The sequence below is a fragment of the Cimex lectularius genome, unplaced genomic scaffold, assembly GCF_000648675.2.
Source record: "Cimex lectularius strain Harlan isolate CLEC.00 unplaced genomic scaffold, Clec_2.1 scaffold50, whole genome shotgun sequence".
Classification (NCBI taxonomy): domain Eukaryota; kingdom Metazoa; phylum Arthropoda; class Insecta; order Hemiptera; family Cimicidae; genus Cimex; species Cimex lectularius.
Window position 1 is genome coordinate 1,877,319 of NW_019392716.1, and position 17,549 is coordinate 1,894,867.

Below are 17,549 nucleotides of genomic sequence, written 5' to 3' on the forward strand. Positions count from 1 at the left end.
TTGATGACCTGGTGGTTCTCCTGAGGAATGGAAAACTTGGAACTATTTCTTCTGCTGTACGTTTATTAGCCCAAGTTAAAACTTTCATCTTGCATTGTTTTAGCTGTAGTCCTGTATGCTTCAACATAAGGATTTTTAGTTAAAATGCCACCAAGGACTGCTGAAACTGTGCCGTCTAGATTTTTATTTACTGAGTGTCCTGAATGTACATCACAGCTTTGGAGGAGTCTATAAAGTATAATTGACCATATGAAAGAACTTCACCCTTATGTGGCAACAAATCCAGTATGCATCTGCTCTAGTATGTCAGAACTATAAGGTCCAACTCCTAGAATTTCTTTCCCTCTGGCAGAAAAAGAGGCAAATGTCATTGTGCTGTTGTAATTGCATACATTGTTCATAAAATTAGGACACTTAAGGAATAGTTCCTTTAACTCCAAGCTGATTTGTGGCTCTGGGAATGAAATAAGGCCATTGAGGCAATTACATTTACTGTACTTTTTGATACTAATATTGTTATTCCGAAAAGAAGAAAATAAAAAATATAATATACAATATAACAACAATGTTAGTACTGAAAAGTACTGTTTAAGTATTGAAAAGTACTATAATAGCAAGGCAAAGAGACAGATGATTTATGATGTTTTAATTCTGGTACCAGCCACTATCCATCATATTTTAATTACTTATTTATCGCAGTCACGATTGATGATTTAACCTTTTGATAATTTTCCAAATAAATTTAAGATCAGGGCTTTCATTTAAGCAATCAAAAATGAAAATCCTTGGAGCAGTTCGGACATAATTTTGATCGGCATTCACAATTATATGTTATATCGTATGTTTAGCAGTCATAATTGACCTGATTAATTTATATAATATTAATTATTTCACTAAATAATACTTATAATTATAAGCTTGAAATGAAAAAGCTAGGGTCACATGTAGGATTTGAACCCATGACCTTCGGCTCAATAGAACTCTTCAAGACATTATGATAGCTCAAGTGGTTATTGCTGCAGCGAATTGAGCCAAAGGTCGTGGATTTGAATCCTACTCGTGACACTAGCTTTTTCATTTCAACCAAGACCTCAGATAAAAATCGGTTATTCTCGGCTCGAGCGTAACAGGACACCGATACTTTTTTGCAAATGCCTCCTGGCGTTACCGATTTATAAAATATAATTAAGTGAAATTATATATAAATATTACCATACTTTCATAACATGACTACAGCCATACATAATTACCACACCAACATTGAATTGATATTTTGATGTATGCTAAAAATAAACAATTTGAATAAAAAATTAATTTCGTTTAATGACTGGTCATTATGTATGATGTTAAACTGTTCATATATTATAATTCTAAGAAATTAATTTAAATAATAATTCACTAATTTCATGGTCCGCTTGACCAATTAATATATTACAATTAATTAAGGTTTTTAGTTTAGATAAAAAAGTCAATGGCATGAGACCTCAGGTCACGATAGCTCAAGTGGTAGAGCAGCAGCGTATCAAGCCGAAGATCGTGGGTTCGAATCCTGCTCGTGCCATTGACTTTTTTATCTCAACTAAAAAATGTAAATGAAGAGAAAGGATTGTGGGATTGGATGGGATCCTCAAATACAATTTACATGTTTCTTGTTAATGTAAAACAAAAACCAAATAAATTAGTATTGAAAAACCCTTATGTAATGTAACTGAATAAAAAATAACAAATTGACAAACAAAATTTAATAACAGTGTTTAAATTTATTTACTGTCAACAACGAGAGGCATCCCCCTTCTTCTTTTGCTGTACACTATTTAAAGATTTATGTACAAATCAGTCCGATAAATTTACTAGATACATGCCCACATGAACACATTGAACGTGATCATTTGATTGGTATAGAGCGTAGGACAAAAGGTAAAGTTTTTGATAAATTAAATAACAAGTTGTCTATTTCCATTTATGAGTGCTAGTCAAAGAATCAATCCATCAACAGTGATTGTCACATGGTTTACAATACAAAATGATAATAGTTTAGAGAAATAACTGAACAATGGCAGTACTTTGTTTCTATATTTTACAATAATACTCTCAATTAAGCACATTTAACGTTTGATTATTAATTTTATTTATTACCATACTAAAAAAAGTTGAGAATTAGTTCGTACAAATGAAATTCAATATAATTTTTAAGTTGGTTTCCACCCTATTTTATTTATTCTTTTAAATTACCCATTAGGTGCAACCAAAGGCAAACAAAAATGAGCAGTGGAGCACCATAATTGCTACATATGACTAGTTAACGGCCTCATAAAATAAAAACTAACTAAATACCAATAACAATATTGTTCATTGATAATATCTACCGATGACTAGACGACTAGAAATATTGCTCCATACCACATCTTGCACAAATAATCACAAGATTTAAAATAACTCAGCAATATACTTTCTTTCTTTTTAAGTATTTTTCTCTATTCCCTTACAACTAATTAAAAAAAATAACATTTATTGCACTTTAAAAGTTGTGAGTACTTTTTTTTCTTCTATTTTAGAATTGAGGCAAATTTTATATAATATATACATTGTGCGCATTTATGAATTATTATCAGAGAACATATTATTGCTTGTACAATTAATATCATAAAAGGCAAAGTTACACAGCTTTGTATATCACAAATTAAATAAAACTATTATTGAAGGAATAGCTAGTTCAAGTGCTACATACATTTTTTTCTGGTTGTACACCATCAATTAAATGGACATGATAAGCCTTGATTAATATTAGTGTTCTTTTTCTTTTGAAAAATTGGCAATTGGACAAAATTTGTAATTGTTAATAGCCAGAAACAGCCATTGCACAGTACAGACTGGTTTCATAATTTATACTTCTACCCCTAATTTACTTCCTATATTAAATAGAGACCTAATTTTCAGGTATAGGAATCTCATTCGGTTTATCTGGAGAATTAGGAGAAGTGGCCGGGGTAAGAACGCCCAAGTTGCTCGTCGTTTTAGCAGCTTTGTCCTGCGATTTTGTAGCCACGACTAATGTTTTAACCGGCAAACCTAAACTAGCTATATGTTTAAGCGTTAAAGTACGAATGGGCTGAAGTGTCGGTATCTGAAGCACTTGAGGAGTCCCATTCTGTGTTGCTATCGTCGTCATTGTGGTACCGCTATGCATGAGAGCTGTATGGTTTTTCAAACCCCCATTCGTCTTATAGCTTTTTCCACAATAACATTTAAACCCTTTTCGCACTCTAGAAAAAAACACAACAAATCATTTTGCAACTTTGGAACACTAAATTTTGTTTAAAAAGCAAAACTTCAAACTTCAAACACATTTTTGCCCACTGTAGAAAATTAAACACTTGAAAATTTAGCTTTAATTCAGGGGTAACCTTGATTTTTTCCCTTCTTATTTAAACAAATTTACAATTTATTTTAGCAAAATATTTTGGGTATTTTCAAATTTTGGATTACATACTGAAGGGCACTTCATGTCCAATTTTCAAGAACAAGATAATAATACCATGACAGTTTAATTTCAATTCTCATATGAGGCTTGAGATTTTATATTTTCTCACATTATTCTAAACGCTAAAATAATTAATAGCCGTGACTACTTTTTCATGCATTATTAATTGTAAGCCAAGAACAATTACTATTAACACAAAAAAATATATATATTAAAAAAAGAAGAAAAAAAAAACAGTACAACTCAATTTACTTACTTTCCTTCGTTTTTATGTCCATTTTTAGAATGATATTTAATGCCATTAACATTTTTGTACCTTTTTTTACAACCTGGAACAGGACAAGCAAAGGGCTTTTCTATGACTGTGCCATCCGGTAGAGTGCTGGGGCTAACCATTCTATAAAAAGAGAGAAGCAACAGCAGTTATGACGGTTTACTTGATTGTAAGTAAAAACTGACTTGCTCCCATATTTTAAAATGAATTCCGAACTGAATTCTTCCTGAGTGCTCCAAGAGTCGTTACTGTCTTCGGACTCACTACCAATGTCATCATCATCACCTTCGCTGCCTGGAACGAGGGAAGGCCCTTTCTTCTGAGGTGATTCTAGAACAGATTCAAGACGGTTAAGACTTTTATCGTGGTAAAATTTTTGAAGATGAACACAAACAACATGAACCTGTTGGGTTTGTAGGTATGGCCGGTTGAGGGTGTGCAGATTTTTCCACTGTGGTCTTCATTTTCGGCTTCATATCCGACACTTCCTTCTTCGCAGAGTCGGGAAAAAACCGAAGAATGTAGCTCAGCGGCAAACATGATGGCTGCTGCTGTTCTTTTTCTTCTATAATGTGAGGATCGTAGTCTATAATGAAATAACTTTGGTAATTTCATTTATACTAATTAACTCTTTCGTGCTTATTACCGAGAAGAAAGTACTTTCCTACGTTGAATTTCAATGGTTAACAAAACAACAACAAATCTAAAATTCCAATTTTCTAAACATTAGAATCACAGAACAAAATTCTTTCAATTATACTAACTTGTTCATCGAACATTTAAATTTACTGGCATGCAAAATATCTTCATCTAAAGTTTTATTTACTACTTTTAAAAACAAATCAATAACTTTTAAATCTACTACTTAATATGCTAAGTCATTTTTAATTAATTATTTGGTTATTAACAATTATGCATTGAAACTAGAGTTAAAATAAACATGAAAAATATTGTCCTCTCTTCGATACAATGGAAAAAAGTTATTGAGGAAATAAGATTGAAATTTCTATCATAATAAAATAGTTTGAAAGTAAAATGAGAAAAAAATTCCTCACAAAACCTCTTTAGTACCCGGTTGTTTAGGTAAATTTTCCATCTGTCTCCTAACCTTTCAATCAATTTCACAAACAGAAAATTTCACATTTTTTAATTCTTTCATGCATCTTTCTCGCTGACTCTCTATTTAATTAGATTAATTAATAGTTTAGAATTTAACTAGCATAGGCATGCTAGCTATAAATGTGAGTGCTTAAAAATAAATAGTAAAATAGAAAAACATTTTATATGTATATTTAAATATAAAACAAAATGGTATATATTAAAAGTACTTTATTTTTACTGAAATATTTTAATTTTTCTCTTCTTCGTTCTTCGAATTATGAAATATTTGCTAAAAGCATCTTGGACTTCGTTAATGGAGATTTTTGTTTTACAGTAATGAAAATGTGATTCCTTCTTTTTCTTATTATTTTGTCATTGGATTGTTACCAAGGGTAATACAAATGCAAAATTAATGCTGCCTTAAATTTAGGTTAAAGTTTGGCCAACCATTTTTTTTAAAAATTACGTAGGCTGACTGGCTGGGTTAAACATGATGTTGGCTGTGCGAGTTGGTGAACTCATGCTGAACCGGCAACAAAAATTGTTGTTCCTCATTGAAGATGGCACAATGCCGAAACGCGTTTGAGTAATTCAACAAACCAGCGGACCCAATAAATGATCCTATATCAGTTCAGCACTATTTCAAAGACTCGTAGACCAACTCTAAATCTTTTTTTCTCCGACATTTAGTATTCAAATGTAGATGCCATATCAGTATTAATATTATGCTGTGTATTTGTACCATTGAATTATGCTTCTGTTTGGTCTTAATAAAATCTCGTAATAATTTACTAGCAAGCAAATTATGAAACACAATAAAAACTAGTAATATAAGGATGTTGGATGGTACAAATAAGTCTTTTGTTTCAACTCGTGTATTCTGACATCTCTTAATGTTGTAAGCATCTCAAAATGCACGAGCTGAAACAGAAGATGTATATTTGTTTCTACCAACATTTTTGAATACAATTTCTGTTGAATTCAACAGCCTGAAGAAGAAATACCAACAGACTAGCAATACGACAACAAAATATTAAAAAACCCTTGTTCACTGAATAAATACAATTATGTAATTTACTTTTAATATAAACAATAATTTCAAATTGGTCTGCAGCAAATCATATTTTTTTTAAATATACATACACATATATTTAGAAGTTAAATTAATGAGTTGTTTTTTGCATTATAACTATCAATACAGTTATATAAATTGTCGTTTATATGATTTGTGTTCAATAATAAGCTTGTTTAGAAAATTGATCATGAGGAAAAATCAATACCACCTTAAATTTTTGATTATGATTGACAGACAGCGTAGAACAACACATTTGACAAAAATATAATTAGTGAGTGTTAAACATAGGCAGTCTATTCTATAGATTTTTTTAATAATACTTATGAATTTAATGAGAGATAAAATTAAATATAATTTTATATTTCTAATAGTATAATCAAGTGTAGAAAGCCTACTGTAATCCTGATGTGTAAATTGTCTTAATTAAGATGTTGATGTTTTCTACAATTATAGTGCTGAATCTCATCTTGTAAAATTTCTCTTGGCCCAATTTAACTTAATCTAGCAAAATTAGGCTTAAAAAAATTGCAGCTTCTAAATATTTATAGTTTGTGCTCGATGGGATGTAGAAAACCCATGATTGGCCAAATCCTTGCCTTTTTTTTTAATTGAATTTAATTTTTTTGGTAATAAACATGGTGTGTAAATTGCATTGCTTAGCAACTGATTTGTTTCAAGAACTCATGATTTGTAAAATCCAATGTTTCATGCAAAACAAGAATTTAATGAAGATTGATGAAGGTATTTATTAAAAAGTCAGGGGTTTTGGTAATAATCAATGTTTGTAAATGACTTTAGGGAGATTATGATGTACATGTAGATTTAACATGGGGTGTGCTAATAAACTGCACCCTTTGAGAGTTATTGTATCCCCCATTCTGTACCATTAGCGCATTAGTGAGTCTTAGTTCTTCAAAAAACTTGATTTTTAATTAATTTAATTAATAGACCTGGTTTCAATGTTAAATTTCTTTGTACTCAAAGCTCTAGATTATGATGCTTTCTCTTACTGCACAACTGACTTTCTTGGTTTGATTATATTTTAATGGCAATATACTAGGCTTAATATAATTACAACTCGAATAGGGGGGGGACCATGGTATGCGAGTGGTCAGAATGTCTGGCTTGTATTTGCCGTGCTAGTGTTATAGGTTTAAATCCTGGCACAGTCCTGTAGTTAGACATTATGCCCTCCTGAATGATAGAAATTACTTTATTTCCTAAATACAACTTGTCTAACTGCCAAGTCGTGGGAAATTTTAAATACACAATAACTTATTCATTTAAATTTACCTTTTAAAAAATCCGTTTCATTTTGAATGATAGCCATTGTTTGCCATTTTATAAAGCACCAAACAAGTATTAATTAGATAAAGTGCAGATTTTATTTGTAAAGCAATTAATTTTTCAAGAAGTCACGAATTTATGATCTTAATCAAGGTGTGTCAATTGCATTTGTGTTAGACAGGCTTGTTTTAGAACAATCATGATTGGCAAAATCATACGCTTAATGTTAAACGATAGGCATTGTTGCTGTTGAACAAATTTGGAATCAATAAACAGCAAATCATGATTCTATGATCATAATCAAGGTGTGTCAATTGCACTAGTGTTGGACAGGCTTATTTTAGGACACTCATAATTGGCAAAAACTTGCCCTTACTATTAAACGATAGGCATTCATTGCTGTTATGATGAATACAATTGGAATCAATAAGGAGTGAATCATGATTTTATGACAATAATCATAGATAAAATCATGATTCTATGATATAATCAAGGTGAGTCAATTGCATTGGTGTTGGACAGGCTTGTTTTAGGACTCATAATTGGCAAAAACTTACCCTTACTATTAAACGATTGGCATACATTGCTGTAAATGATGAATAAAATTGGAATCAATAAGGAGCGAATCATGATTGTATGACAATATTCATAGATAATAAATGATATTAATATACTGTTCATATTCGATGAACGGTTTAAAGCCATTTATATTAAAATTTAATATCTAATTGTTAAATAATTCAAAACTATCTAATTGAAAGCCGGTTATCAAGGACGGCTTATCAGGAGGTGTGGCTCGTCCTGGCCGTGCCTGGTCCCCGTCGTTCTTTTCTCCTAGGCGTTTTGAAATTAATTTCTGACATTCTTCTATTTTAGAACGATTATCACGACAACCGGCCAATGTTAAAAACGAGGATGAAAACGTCTTTATTATAAAATCCGAGTGGAATACAAATCGAAACCAAACTAGAAAGAAAGCAAAAACAAAGCGGTTTCACGACTAGTTACTTGAAACAGTTATTTACCAATGTGATTATCTTCGATATGTTGTATTAAATCCCCTAAATTCTGAAATGTAATTCCACAATCGTTAAATTTGCAAATGTTCAACATAAATACGGCCATTACCTTGGCCTGGAACAGCTGATCGGCGGCCGGAGGAGGGGCGGTCGAAAATAACACAGGGACCCGGGCCGGCAGCCGATGAAAATTTTCCTCGAAAAGGGAAGCTGCCGGCTGGAGAAAAAGAAAAAGGAAAAAACTCCCTTTCACCCGGGAGAAAGGGAATTTTCCCCCTTTGAAATGAAAACGGGCCGGATCAAGTGAGCGGTCGGGTTAAATTTAGGGATCAATAGGCCGTATGGACGGGGCCTAAAGTCGTAAGAAGGCGGCTCCCGATTGGCCGGCGCGACGGGGCTTCCGTCCAACTCACGGCCGCCATATTTGATCCGGTCCCCTCCCCGTTTCCTCAGACCGAACTCGACTCCGGCCCGATTCTGTCTCCTCCCGTCTTCTCCTCGCTCTGTTCGCCTCGGACGAAGTGAGTATTTTTCTGATTCAGTTCATCCGTTTTCATCCGGCTCTTTTCAGACGCACCTTTTTTTCAAATCCGAGCATTTTTTCTCCCGGCTCGTCGGCCGTCTTTTATTTTTGAGGAGTTTTCGTTTCGAGGCGGACCGCTTTTCGCCTTAGGTCCTCAATTTTCACTCGGAGTCTTTCCAGTCGCCATCTTTTTTCTCCACTCCTAGCCGGCACCCGATTTTCCTCGGCCGAGCCCTTTTCCATTTTATTCTCGCCCTTTTGACTCGATTTTCCTCAAAGGTCAGCCTTTTTCTTCAAAGTCGGCACGTCCCTTTTCTAATTTTTTATCAGCCACTCCCGCCCCTCGCTACTTTTCTCATTCCACGGGACCTTTTCGACCCCCGGCCCTATTTGATTTTCATCCTTTTCGCCTTTTTCAGGTAAATCTCCCGATTGCTGAAAAATGTTCGCCCTCGCCAAATTAGTCGCACCAGCTGCCAGAACCGCCGTAAGTATCAAAAATATAAAAAAAAATGTCACTATTATCGATTTTAAAGAATAAGGAAAAAACCTATTTATAGATAATTTTATATATATTTCCTATAACCTTTTTACCGATTTAAAATCTCGATGTTAAAACCGTAAAACTTAGGGTTTTTGGTTAAATTTACAATGTAGGTCATTCGAAGTAGAATTCCATTCCATTCCACCGGGTTAACTTTTTTCATTTGCCGTTCCCGAATGAATATTCCATTAAATCGAAGATAAAAAAAATATATCAAATTTTTTAAAGTAAAAAAAAAACTAATACCGTATCGGAAAGGTTAACCTTGTGCTTTTTCATCCAGGCTGATAAGCCGAAATTAAATTCTCAAAAGGCCCAAAGTTTTTATTATTATTATTATTATTAACCCTAGTTTTTAATTCAAAAACCCTAAAAGACAATCCTATTTCGTACATAATTCAGTTTTAAATTATTATCTTTTCAAAATCTAATTCATTCACTCACTTATCAGCTCTTCTTAACTCCATATTAAAAAAAAAAGAGAGAGAGAAAAAACTTTACAATTTGTGTCTGTATTGATATGTATAATTGATATGATCATGGTTTATTTTCAAATTCCTAACATTTATGCTCAAGTGTTATAAATTTTTGTTCAGGGAATAACTTGAATTCCTTAATAATACTAATTTTCTTGAATCCCCGTGCCCACGTTTTTACCTTTTTAGTCCAATGAAAACCTCCATTACACCGATGCCCTTTCTTTACTTAATGGGCTCTCCTCTCCTGCTCTCTTAATACCGTACAGCACGCAGTACAGTTAATGCTTATTGGGCAGTTCATTCGTGTTCAAAACGTGTCTGAGACTAAGCGTTGAGGAGAAACTCAAGATTATTAAGGCGTTAAGGAAAAAGGCGACATCGCCAAAGTAATCGGCAGACCTTTAAACACCTTATCCACAATTTAAAAAAAGGGAACATGCTATGACGCAGTGAGTGGACTAGCTGGCTCGAACCTCAATTAGACGAAAAATTTGATAACTATTTTTTTAATTGCCCCCTGAGATTCAAGAGTCGACATGCATTACCTGAGCCATCCTTAGTATGATTCTCTCAACCCCATAACCATTTTATGTTCTTCCATGAATAAAATACTCTTGATTATATTAATCCATATATGTTTAGTAATCATAATTGACTGTATTGATCATTTTAATTAATTATAAAAAGGTATATTTAATTAAAGTAAATAATGCTGTCAGTATGACTACTAAACATATAGGGATTAATATATAATAACAGAAGTACGTATTTCGCTGACAGCTCACTGTTGCCATTTTATAAATCACAGAGAATCAAATCCTGGTTACACAATGTAGGAAATTATGGCAGAAAAAGCGGGAAAGTTCAAAAGGGCTGAAGGTTGAGAAGAGGATTTGGTGACCTAGTGGAAGTCACGAGAGCTTAAGTGGTTAGAGCAGTGTGTTTGAATCCCACTCGTGACACTTGCTTTTTCATCTCAACCAAGACCTTTGATAATATAGTTATTATAATAGATACAATTATTAGCAAAGCTAATGAGCAGATATTAAAAATTGTATCCAATCTGATTTTAGTGTGGAAAAAATAACCATACCAGAAATGTGTTAAACCTTGTCAATTTTTGTTCTGTAAGGTTAAATTCGTCGATGGTGCCAGATTTCTCAAAAGGGCTAAAATAAACCGTTTGGTTCATTTTCCCCTGATTTTTATCTTAAATAATCTTTCTAGTGTTCACCAGTTTTCGCATCCTTTCATGCATGTCACTTACCTCGTATACGTCGTCCTAGTCAGGCTCTGTCACAGTCAGGTATTTTGCTCAATAACTGGATTCATCAAAGTGGCTAAAAAGCTGCATTCCCTTTCATATAGCTGCAGGCTAGGAGAGTGAGGTGGTTAGTGATGTTACGGAGGATTAGGATAAAAGAGGCGGCCACAAGGCCTTCTGCACATCGATCTGCATAGATATATTGTGGTTCTTAGTTTTTGTATAACTCACCGGCTAGCTTCAGGTTGTTAATCAATCTCCATAGCCTTGCCAGCACTCAGGATCTTGCTTGCGATTTTTCCTCTCTTGGTTTCAAGAATCTGCACCTACAAAGATTTTCGTAAAACAAAACGGGTTTACAGTTTCCATTTTAAGATGTATCCTCTCATGTGGCAAGAAGCTAGGCCACAGTAGGTAGGGTTTTTTGGGACATTGAGAGACCATGTTGGCTCCCTCTTTGATCTTTTCGTGTTTTCATTTCCTCTATTCCCTGAATGCACAGGAACCCATGCTAGGGTCATGTCATGGTTGCTATTAGGGTGAGGAGCATTCTCAGGAGCTGATTGATCCTGAGTTCACTGACTAAATCTAATCTATCTTCTGTTTGCCCCCACTACTATACCCACTGCTTTAAAAAAGTTTTTGTGGTGTAGCTCCGTAAGGGTTTCCCTCAATAACCCCTTATTTTTCTGCTTTGAAGTCCTCACTTGATCCAATATGCCTGCTGTCTCTTACACCACCTAGGTCTAGTTGAGTGCCATTTTTCAAAATGAAAACTCATAAGGTGGGGTTGAGATGTGGAGTTGATGTCCGAGTAGATCGAGGTCACGATAGCTCAGGTGGTAGAGCAGCGGCGTATCTAGCCGAAAGTCGTGTGTTCGAATCCCTCTCGTGCCATTAACTTTTTTTCATCTCAACTAAAAACCTTAATTAATTGTCATGTATTAATTGGTCATGTGGACCACAAAAGTAGTGAATTACTAATAATAGTAATAATAATCTAATAATAGTAGCAATGATAGCTTGCTGGAGAAATGTCCCATCTGGTAACCGGTGGGGAATTTTGACCTCGTATTGAGTCTTTGAGACTGGCAATTAGGACAATGAGTGCCTTCTTACAATCTTCAAATGATTCTCTGGGCACTTGTAAAGGATATGAGAGAGTGTCTCCATGCCAACTCCCCTTCTCCAACATTTGGCTGACAGTTTAAGTCTGTCCTCCTCATCACCTCCTTCATACCCACCATATTAATTCGGAGGCAGTGGACATGATATATCCAGACTCCTGACAGATCAGATTATATTTATTATTTGATTATAATTAATTTATAATTCATCATTGTTATGGTTACAGTTTACATATTGTTATGGTTACAGTTTATTAGCAGTTGATATTAAATTTTATCTTTTACCAATGGGAAAACATCTTTGACCAAACAATTTCATTAAATTTGCTGCTCACTACATTTATTTTGTGTACATGTAGACGAAAAATGCATGCTTGAAGTTCTTTGGTACTTCACCTTATCAGCTCTGCAACTCAATGGTTAACTATTAATATAACTAGTGAGTAAACATTATGGAAATATTAAAAACATTTGTTATATTTTTAAAAGTTTTTCTTGATAAAATTGCTCAGCGTGGTTATGGTATAGTTCATATGATTCCCTCCTGTAGTGAGCAGTGTTGGGATTGTAATTTGATGTTCATAGATTGCTCTTTACCAATGATGTTTTTGTTTTTTATAAATAGAAAAATATTGTAACAACAGTATTTAAGTTTAGATAACATTTATTGTATAGGTAATTAGGAATCCAGCACACTCTGTTGTACATAATCTATAAATAAAATTTTTTCCCCTAACTGAAAATATAGTTTTACATGTGTACTACATAAAATATAGCAGCAACTACATAAAATATAGGTCTAAAACTTGTAATGTATTAACACAATTAAACAAATAGAGTTGTGCACTTTATATTTAATTTAATCATTTTATTTTTTAAATACATTGAAATATCTCATTTTCTTCTATTAACATTCTGTTTTTTAAAAAGCCCATTGTTAATAATTTGCATTTAGTCCCACACATGCATGCGTGTGCACGCACACACCACACACATACACACACACATATATATATATATATATATAATTTATGCTTCTATAATTACATACTTCGTCTAAGTTGGTTTCCAACAAAACTGTAGACAAAATGGGTAAGTTAAAAAAAAAAACAACTTGTATGGAAGTTAAAAATTGTAATATTTTTCTAGTTTCTAAAGCATAAAAATTATTGCTTTTAGGTAAAGACAATCTGGCAAACCTTATTAATTTTTGAACATACTATTTAGAAGAAAGGTCAAATTTACCAAAAAATAGGGGCGTAGAAAGTAGTGCATTGTTAGTGTTACCTAGCAGTTTAAGGTTAGAGACCCAGAAACGGTGCTCACTCTAAGATAGTCCAGGCTGTTCTGAACTGATTGAGCTCTACGGGGGCATTAGACTTTACTACCTAAACTGACTTATCAGAGGGAGGGCTTGAGTCCACTGAAGAGTCACCTTGCATTGAATGGGTTAACCATATTCTTGAAAGATTGGGGGCTGCAGTAGCCAAGTTGGTTACCATGATACTTAAAGACCTCGCGACCATGTGTTCAATTCCCATTGTTACTTCTGGCTTTTTCCCCCCACGACACCCTTCCCTCAAAAACACTCCTTGGCTAATGTGCATAGTTCATAAAAAAAATTTTGAAGGATCTGATCTGTACAAGCTTCCTCAATTTCCTCTCTAAATTATCCCTTCACCCACTAGCCCAAACTGTTTCTCAATGTTCCCCTCTTCCCCATGCCGTCTAAAACGATGATGGCTTAATCTTAACTTTCCCAACTAAATAAAAGAGTTCCAGCACTGGCTGGTTTCTCTCCCCTAAAGATTTACTTAGTGAATATTTCTTTTGTACAGATAATTGGATAAAAAGTATTTGGCTTGATTCTCAGCTGATTAATTCCAGTTGCTACAAGTTGCCATGGTTTCAAATTTATAATGTATTATGTAGTAGTTGTTACAAAAAAAAGGTCAGTATCTTCTTTATGAAATTTTCAAACATTTCATTATTTTCCTTAAATCAGTGTATGAACTTGATCTGCTAATTAAAATTATTTATTTGTTACAGTTCTTAAATAAAATAATTTGTACTGATTTTAGTACAATAATATATAACATTTAGCTAATTGAGCATATTTTTGATTTAAAATAGCAATTATTATTTCTAAATTTTTGTTTTACCGATTTTTTAAATGAATGTTTTAGTTAATATCTGGATCCAGGGCTGCGTATGTTCGACCAATCAGCACTGCGGTTATTCAACAGAGCGACCGGTTGAACTACCAACAAACCTTGACTCCACTACCAGCCATTAGTATAGTAAGTACCTTTATCAAAATATATTACTTTTTTCTGTTAGTCTTGATATAAAATTAAATTGACTTAATTTTTATTTGCGGTTTACCTTGCCCTGTGACGAAAAAGAAACAACGCTAGGGGGGTTTGAGACTTGTAAAGATCCCTTTTGGGATGTTACCAGGTTTTGAAATGTGGCCTTATGTGCGTAAAGATTATGAGATCTGAGGGCAAAGCAACTAGATCTAACATTTATTGTGCTGTTTTTTAAATATTTTTTGTATCATCTGAAGATTAATTTGTTAAACATTTGTACAAGACAATTTTAATATAAAAAGAGTGTGATCGATTTTCAATTTGTAACTTAGACTCCCAATTTGTTGCAGTTACCTGCTGTCCGTAACTTCCAGACTTCGGCAGTGACGAGAGATATTGACTCTGCTGCTAAATTTATTGGAGCTGGTGCAGCCACTGCTGGAGTTGCTGGCTCAGGTATGTCTTTTTAAATAATTGTACATGTCTTGATGGACAGCTTATTAAAATAGATTTTTATTTTTATTTCATTTTTTTTATGTAAGGCTTAATTTCTTGTTTCATGTGGCAATTTGGGCTTTATCATAATTTTGGGTTATAACCATATATTATAATCATATAATATTATAATCATATTATTGGGGAATAACACAATTTCCTGGTTACATATAATTATAATTTAGAAAAATAATAAAGTTTAATTATTAAAATTAAATTTTAAAAAATTATATAAAATAAATTTGTTTCAATTTGTTACATACAAATAAGAATAATGTATTTTTCAGAACTTAATGCTTGTTTCTTGTTTCACATGGGTATTGGAATAACATAATTTTGAGGTGTTTTAAATCAAGTGACATGTTCAACTTTAATCTGGATTAGTTAAAAGGGAAAAAACTAATTTCCTTATAATTTTTTTCTCCACTTTTTTCAGTTTTTGATTTATTTGTATGTACAATTCAAGGGGAGTAATATAACATTTTTTAATTTTTTTTTTTTTTAAGCATTTTTAATAACCCAACAAACTAGCTGAAAATATACTTGGAATGGTTTCAAGTCAATAAGTCTTTAAACTTGAAAAAAAGTCAAAAGAGCGGAAATCATTCGAAAACCAGTCCATTAAACAATCGGACATTAATTTATTTGAGGAATATTTTTTCACTAATTTTTTATTTATTTATTTTTTATAGGAGCTGGTATTGGGTCAGTGTTCGGATCTTTGATTATTGGTTATGCCAGGAACCCATCCCTCAAACAACAACTTTTCTCTTACGCCATCCTTGGATTCGCCTTGTCTGAGGCTATGGGTCTATTTTGTCTTATGATGGCTTTCTTGCTACTTTTTGCATTCTAAGCCATTTTTAGTGATCACCGTTCACTGCCGCTCAGAAAAATGGCAACAACTATCCATGGAACGTAATTGAACCTCTCCCTAGTTCTTTAAATGAAAAAGACATTTAAGTCTTTAAGCATTTCACAAAGAACTGGGCATATTTTTTTTCATAATTCATGTTTTCATTTGTATAATCTGTTCCTTGTATAGATGCCGCCACGTAGAAATTTTAAAAATTACGTTTCGGTCTATAAAATATTCACAACACCACTCTCTGCTTTTTATTCAAAGGGAATTTAGGTAATATTATTTTTGTTTTTGTAAAAAAAATATACATGAAAAGTCTTGTGAATCATAATTCTATGTTTAAAATATGTAGTAGTTATTTACAATTTGAATTGTAATATCTGGAGAAATTACGGGAGATTCCATTGTACAGTGTTAGAACATAATAAAACATAATATTAGTTGTGATATTGAGTTTCTTATTAAAAACAACAAACCATTTCTTTTGTTATATTCTTTTTTCCCATTTACCCACTACTTATTAAATATATACAATATCAAACATAGCTACATTTAATATTATCATTATTGTACTATTGTGTTGGAGTTGATTTAATTTTAAGACTTTTCTCTTGCAGCGAGTGCATTTTATCGTTGAAAGCACATTGTTCTGGATGAAAGCCAAATGAAAGGTCCAACCAAGGAATCTTTAAGTGTCAAAACGCTATTTTTATGCATTTAAAATTAATGCCAGTTGTTCAAGGTATTTTTAAAAGATTTTTTATAGTTACTGGGCTATGTGATTAACCTGTCTGCTTGTTTTTACAGTGTAATTACATTTAAACTCCTTTATTAATGTATTATTTAAAAAGTCTCAATTAAAAATAAAGACAATATTAACAATATAGGCTAAAAGTTATTTAATTTGAAATTGAAGTTAGTAAATATCTTGATTGTCTGTTCATTCAGGTCTGCTTATTACATGTTTTATCAGTTTTACCATAGTTAATTGACGTATTGCCTTAAAACTAACAAAAAACAGTCTCATCAATATGATTGGACACAAGGTCAAAGCCTTAAAATTTAAAAATATTCCACAACTGCTATCCGGATTGTCGTAATAATACTGACTTGAGAATTTTTTTCTAAGGCTTAAGGAAGGAAGAAATTTGAAACCATTTTGGAAGTAATTACTGAAAAGAAGCGTAAGTCATGCAGATTTATTTTTAAACAATTTTCTAGGATGTTTTAAGGATTTTATTACAATGTGTTAACATTGAATAAGTTCAAAGTACCTTTTCAGGCCTCCTGCACTTAGTTGTGTTCAACTAATGGTAATAGCTTAGCTATAGACAATTTTATTGTGAGTCAATGAGCTTTTGAATTACTTGTGAGTATTATCAATTAACATAAAATATATATGTGGACAGATTTTTGCTTGTTTAATTGTAGCGGCAGGTAGAACCCAGATCTTAGAAATTAAGGTGAAATTTAGCGGTGTGCTTGACTTTTCATTTGTATAATTTTATTATTTGTTTCCTTCATACACCATTAAATTTTAAATAAAATTTTCAGGTATTTAATAATTACAATTAAATAACAGACATTAAATAATGTCTATGTATTGACTTTTTTATACTAATAATAATATTGCAATCAACATTTTATTTACCAATGAGTTTTTAAATAATTTTCAGTGTTAACAATTAAAATAAAACGGACTTTCA

At 32.6% G+C, this 17,549-nt stretch overlaps 2 protein-coding genes across 6 annotated transcripts; one reads left to right on the forward strand and one right to left on the reverse strand.

Annotated features, from left to right (window-relative positions):
* Positions 1–1,740: 1,740 nt before the first annotated feature.
* On the reverse strand, positions 1,741–8,412 carry LOC106664261 (juxtaposed with another zinc finger protein 1). Of its 2 annotated transcripts, none has more exons than XM_014389824.2 (5): positions 8,244–8,412; positions 4,159–4,341; positions 3,941–4,085; positions 3,738–3,878; positions 1,741–3,263 (listed from the first exon to the last, which is right to left on the reverse strand). In XM_014389824.2, the coding sequence occupies exons 1-5, from the start codon at positions 8,341–8,343 to the stop codon at positions 2,927–2,929; spliced, it is 906 nt and encodes a 301-aa protein (XP_014245310.1). In that variant the 5' UTR covers positions 8,344–8,412; the 3' UTR covers positions 1,741–2,926. The 2 variants fall into 2 exon arrangements, with proteins under 2 accessions (XP_014245310.1, XP_014245311.1); XM_014389825.2 differs by having other exon boundaries at positions 4,159–4,320; positions 8,244–8,366.
* LOC106664262 (ATP synthase lipid-binding protein, mitochondrial) lies at positions 8,372–16,290 on the forward strand. Of its 4 annotated transcripts, none has more exons than XM_024226539.1 (5): positions 8,372–8,758; positions 9,180–9,247; positions 14,361–14,474; positions 14,819–14,942; positions 15,674–16,290. In XM_024226539.1, exons 2-5 carry the CDS (start codon positions 9,203–9,205, stop codon positions 15,835–15,837), a joined length of 447 nt encoding a protein of 148 aa, XP_024082307.1. In that variant the 5' UTR covers positions 8,372–8,758; positions 9,180–9,202; the 3' UTR covers positions 15,838–16,290. The 4 variants fall into 4 exon arrangements, with proteins under 4 accessions (XP_024082307.1, XP_014245312.1, XP_024082308.1 ...); XM_014389826.1 differs by having other exon boundaries at positions 14,837–14,942; XM_024226540.1 differs by lacking the exon at positions 8,372–8,758 and adding an exon at positions 8,931–9,039.
* The last annotated feature ends 1,259 nt before the right edge of the window (positions 16,291–17,549 follow it).

What these genes read in the sequence shown, in the direction of transcription:
- LOC106664261 (XM_014389824.2), bottom strand. Translation starts at nt 8,343, where the DNA reads ATGGCCGTATTTATGTTGAACATTTGCAAATTTAACGATTGTGGAATT. An exon ending in CATACCTACAAACCCAACAG is followed by an intron (nt 4,086 to 4,158) that starts GTTCATGTTGTT and finishes AATCTGTTCTAG; the next exon opens with AATCACCTCAGAAGAAAGGG. An exon ending in ATTTTAAAATATGGGAGCAA is followed by an intron (nt 3,879 to 3,940) that starts GTCAGTTTTTAC and finishes CTCTTTTTATAG; the next exon opens with AATGGTTAGCCCCAGCACTC.
- LOC106664262 (XM_024226539.1), top strand. Translation starts at nt 9,203, where the DNA reads ATGTTCGCCCTCGCCAAATTAGTCGCACCAGCTGCCAGAACCGCC. An exon ending in CACCAGCTGCCAGAACCGCC is followed by an intron (nt 9,248 to 14,360) that starts GTAAGTATCAAA and finishes TGAATGTTTTAG; the next exon opens with TTAATATCTGGATCCAGGGC. An exon ending in TGCTGGAGTTGCTGGCTCAG is followed by an intron (nt 14,943 to 15,673) that starts GTATGTCTTTTT and finishes TATTTTTTATAG; the next exon opens with GAGCTGGTATTGGGTCAGTG.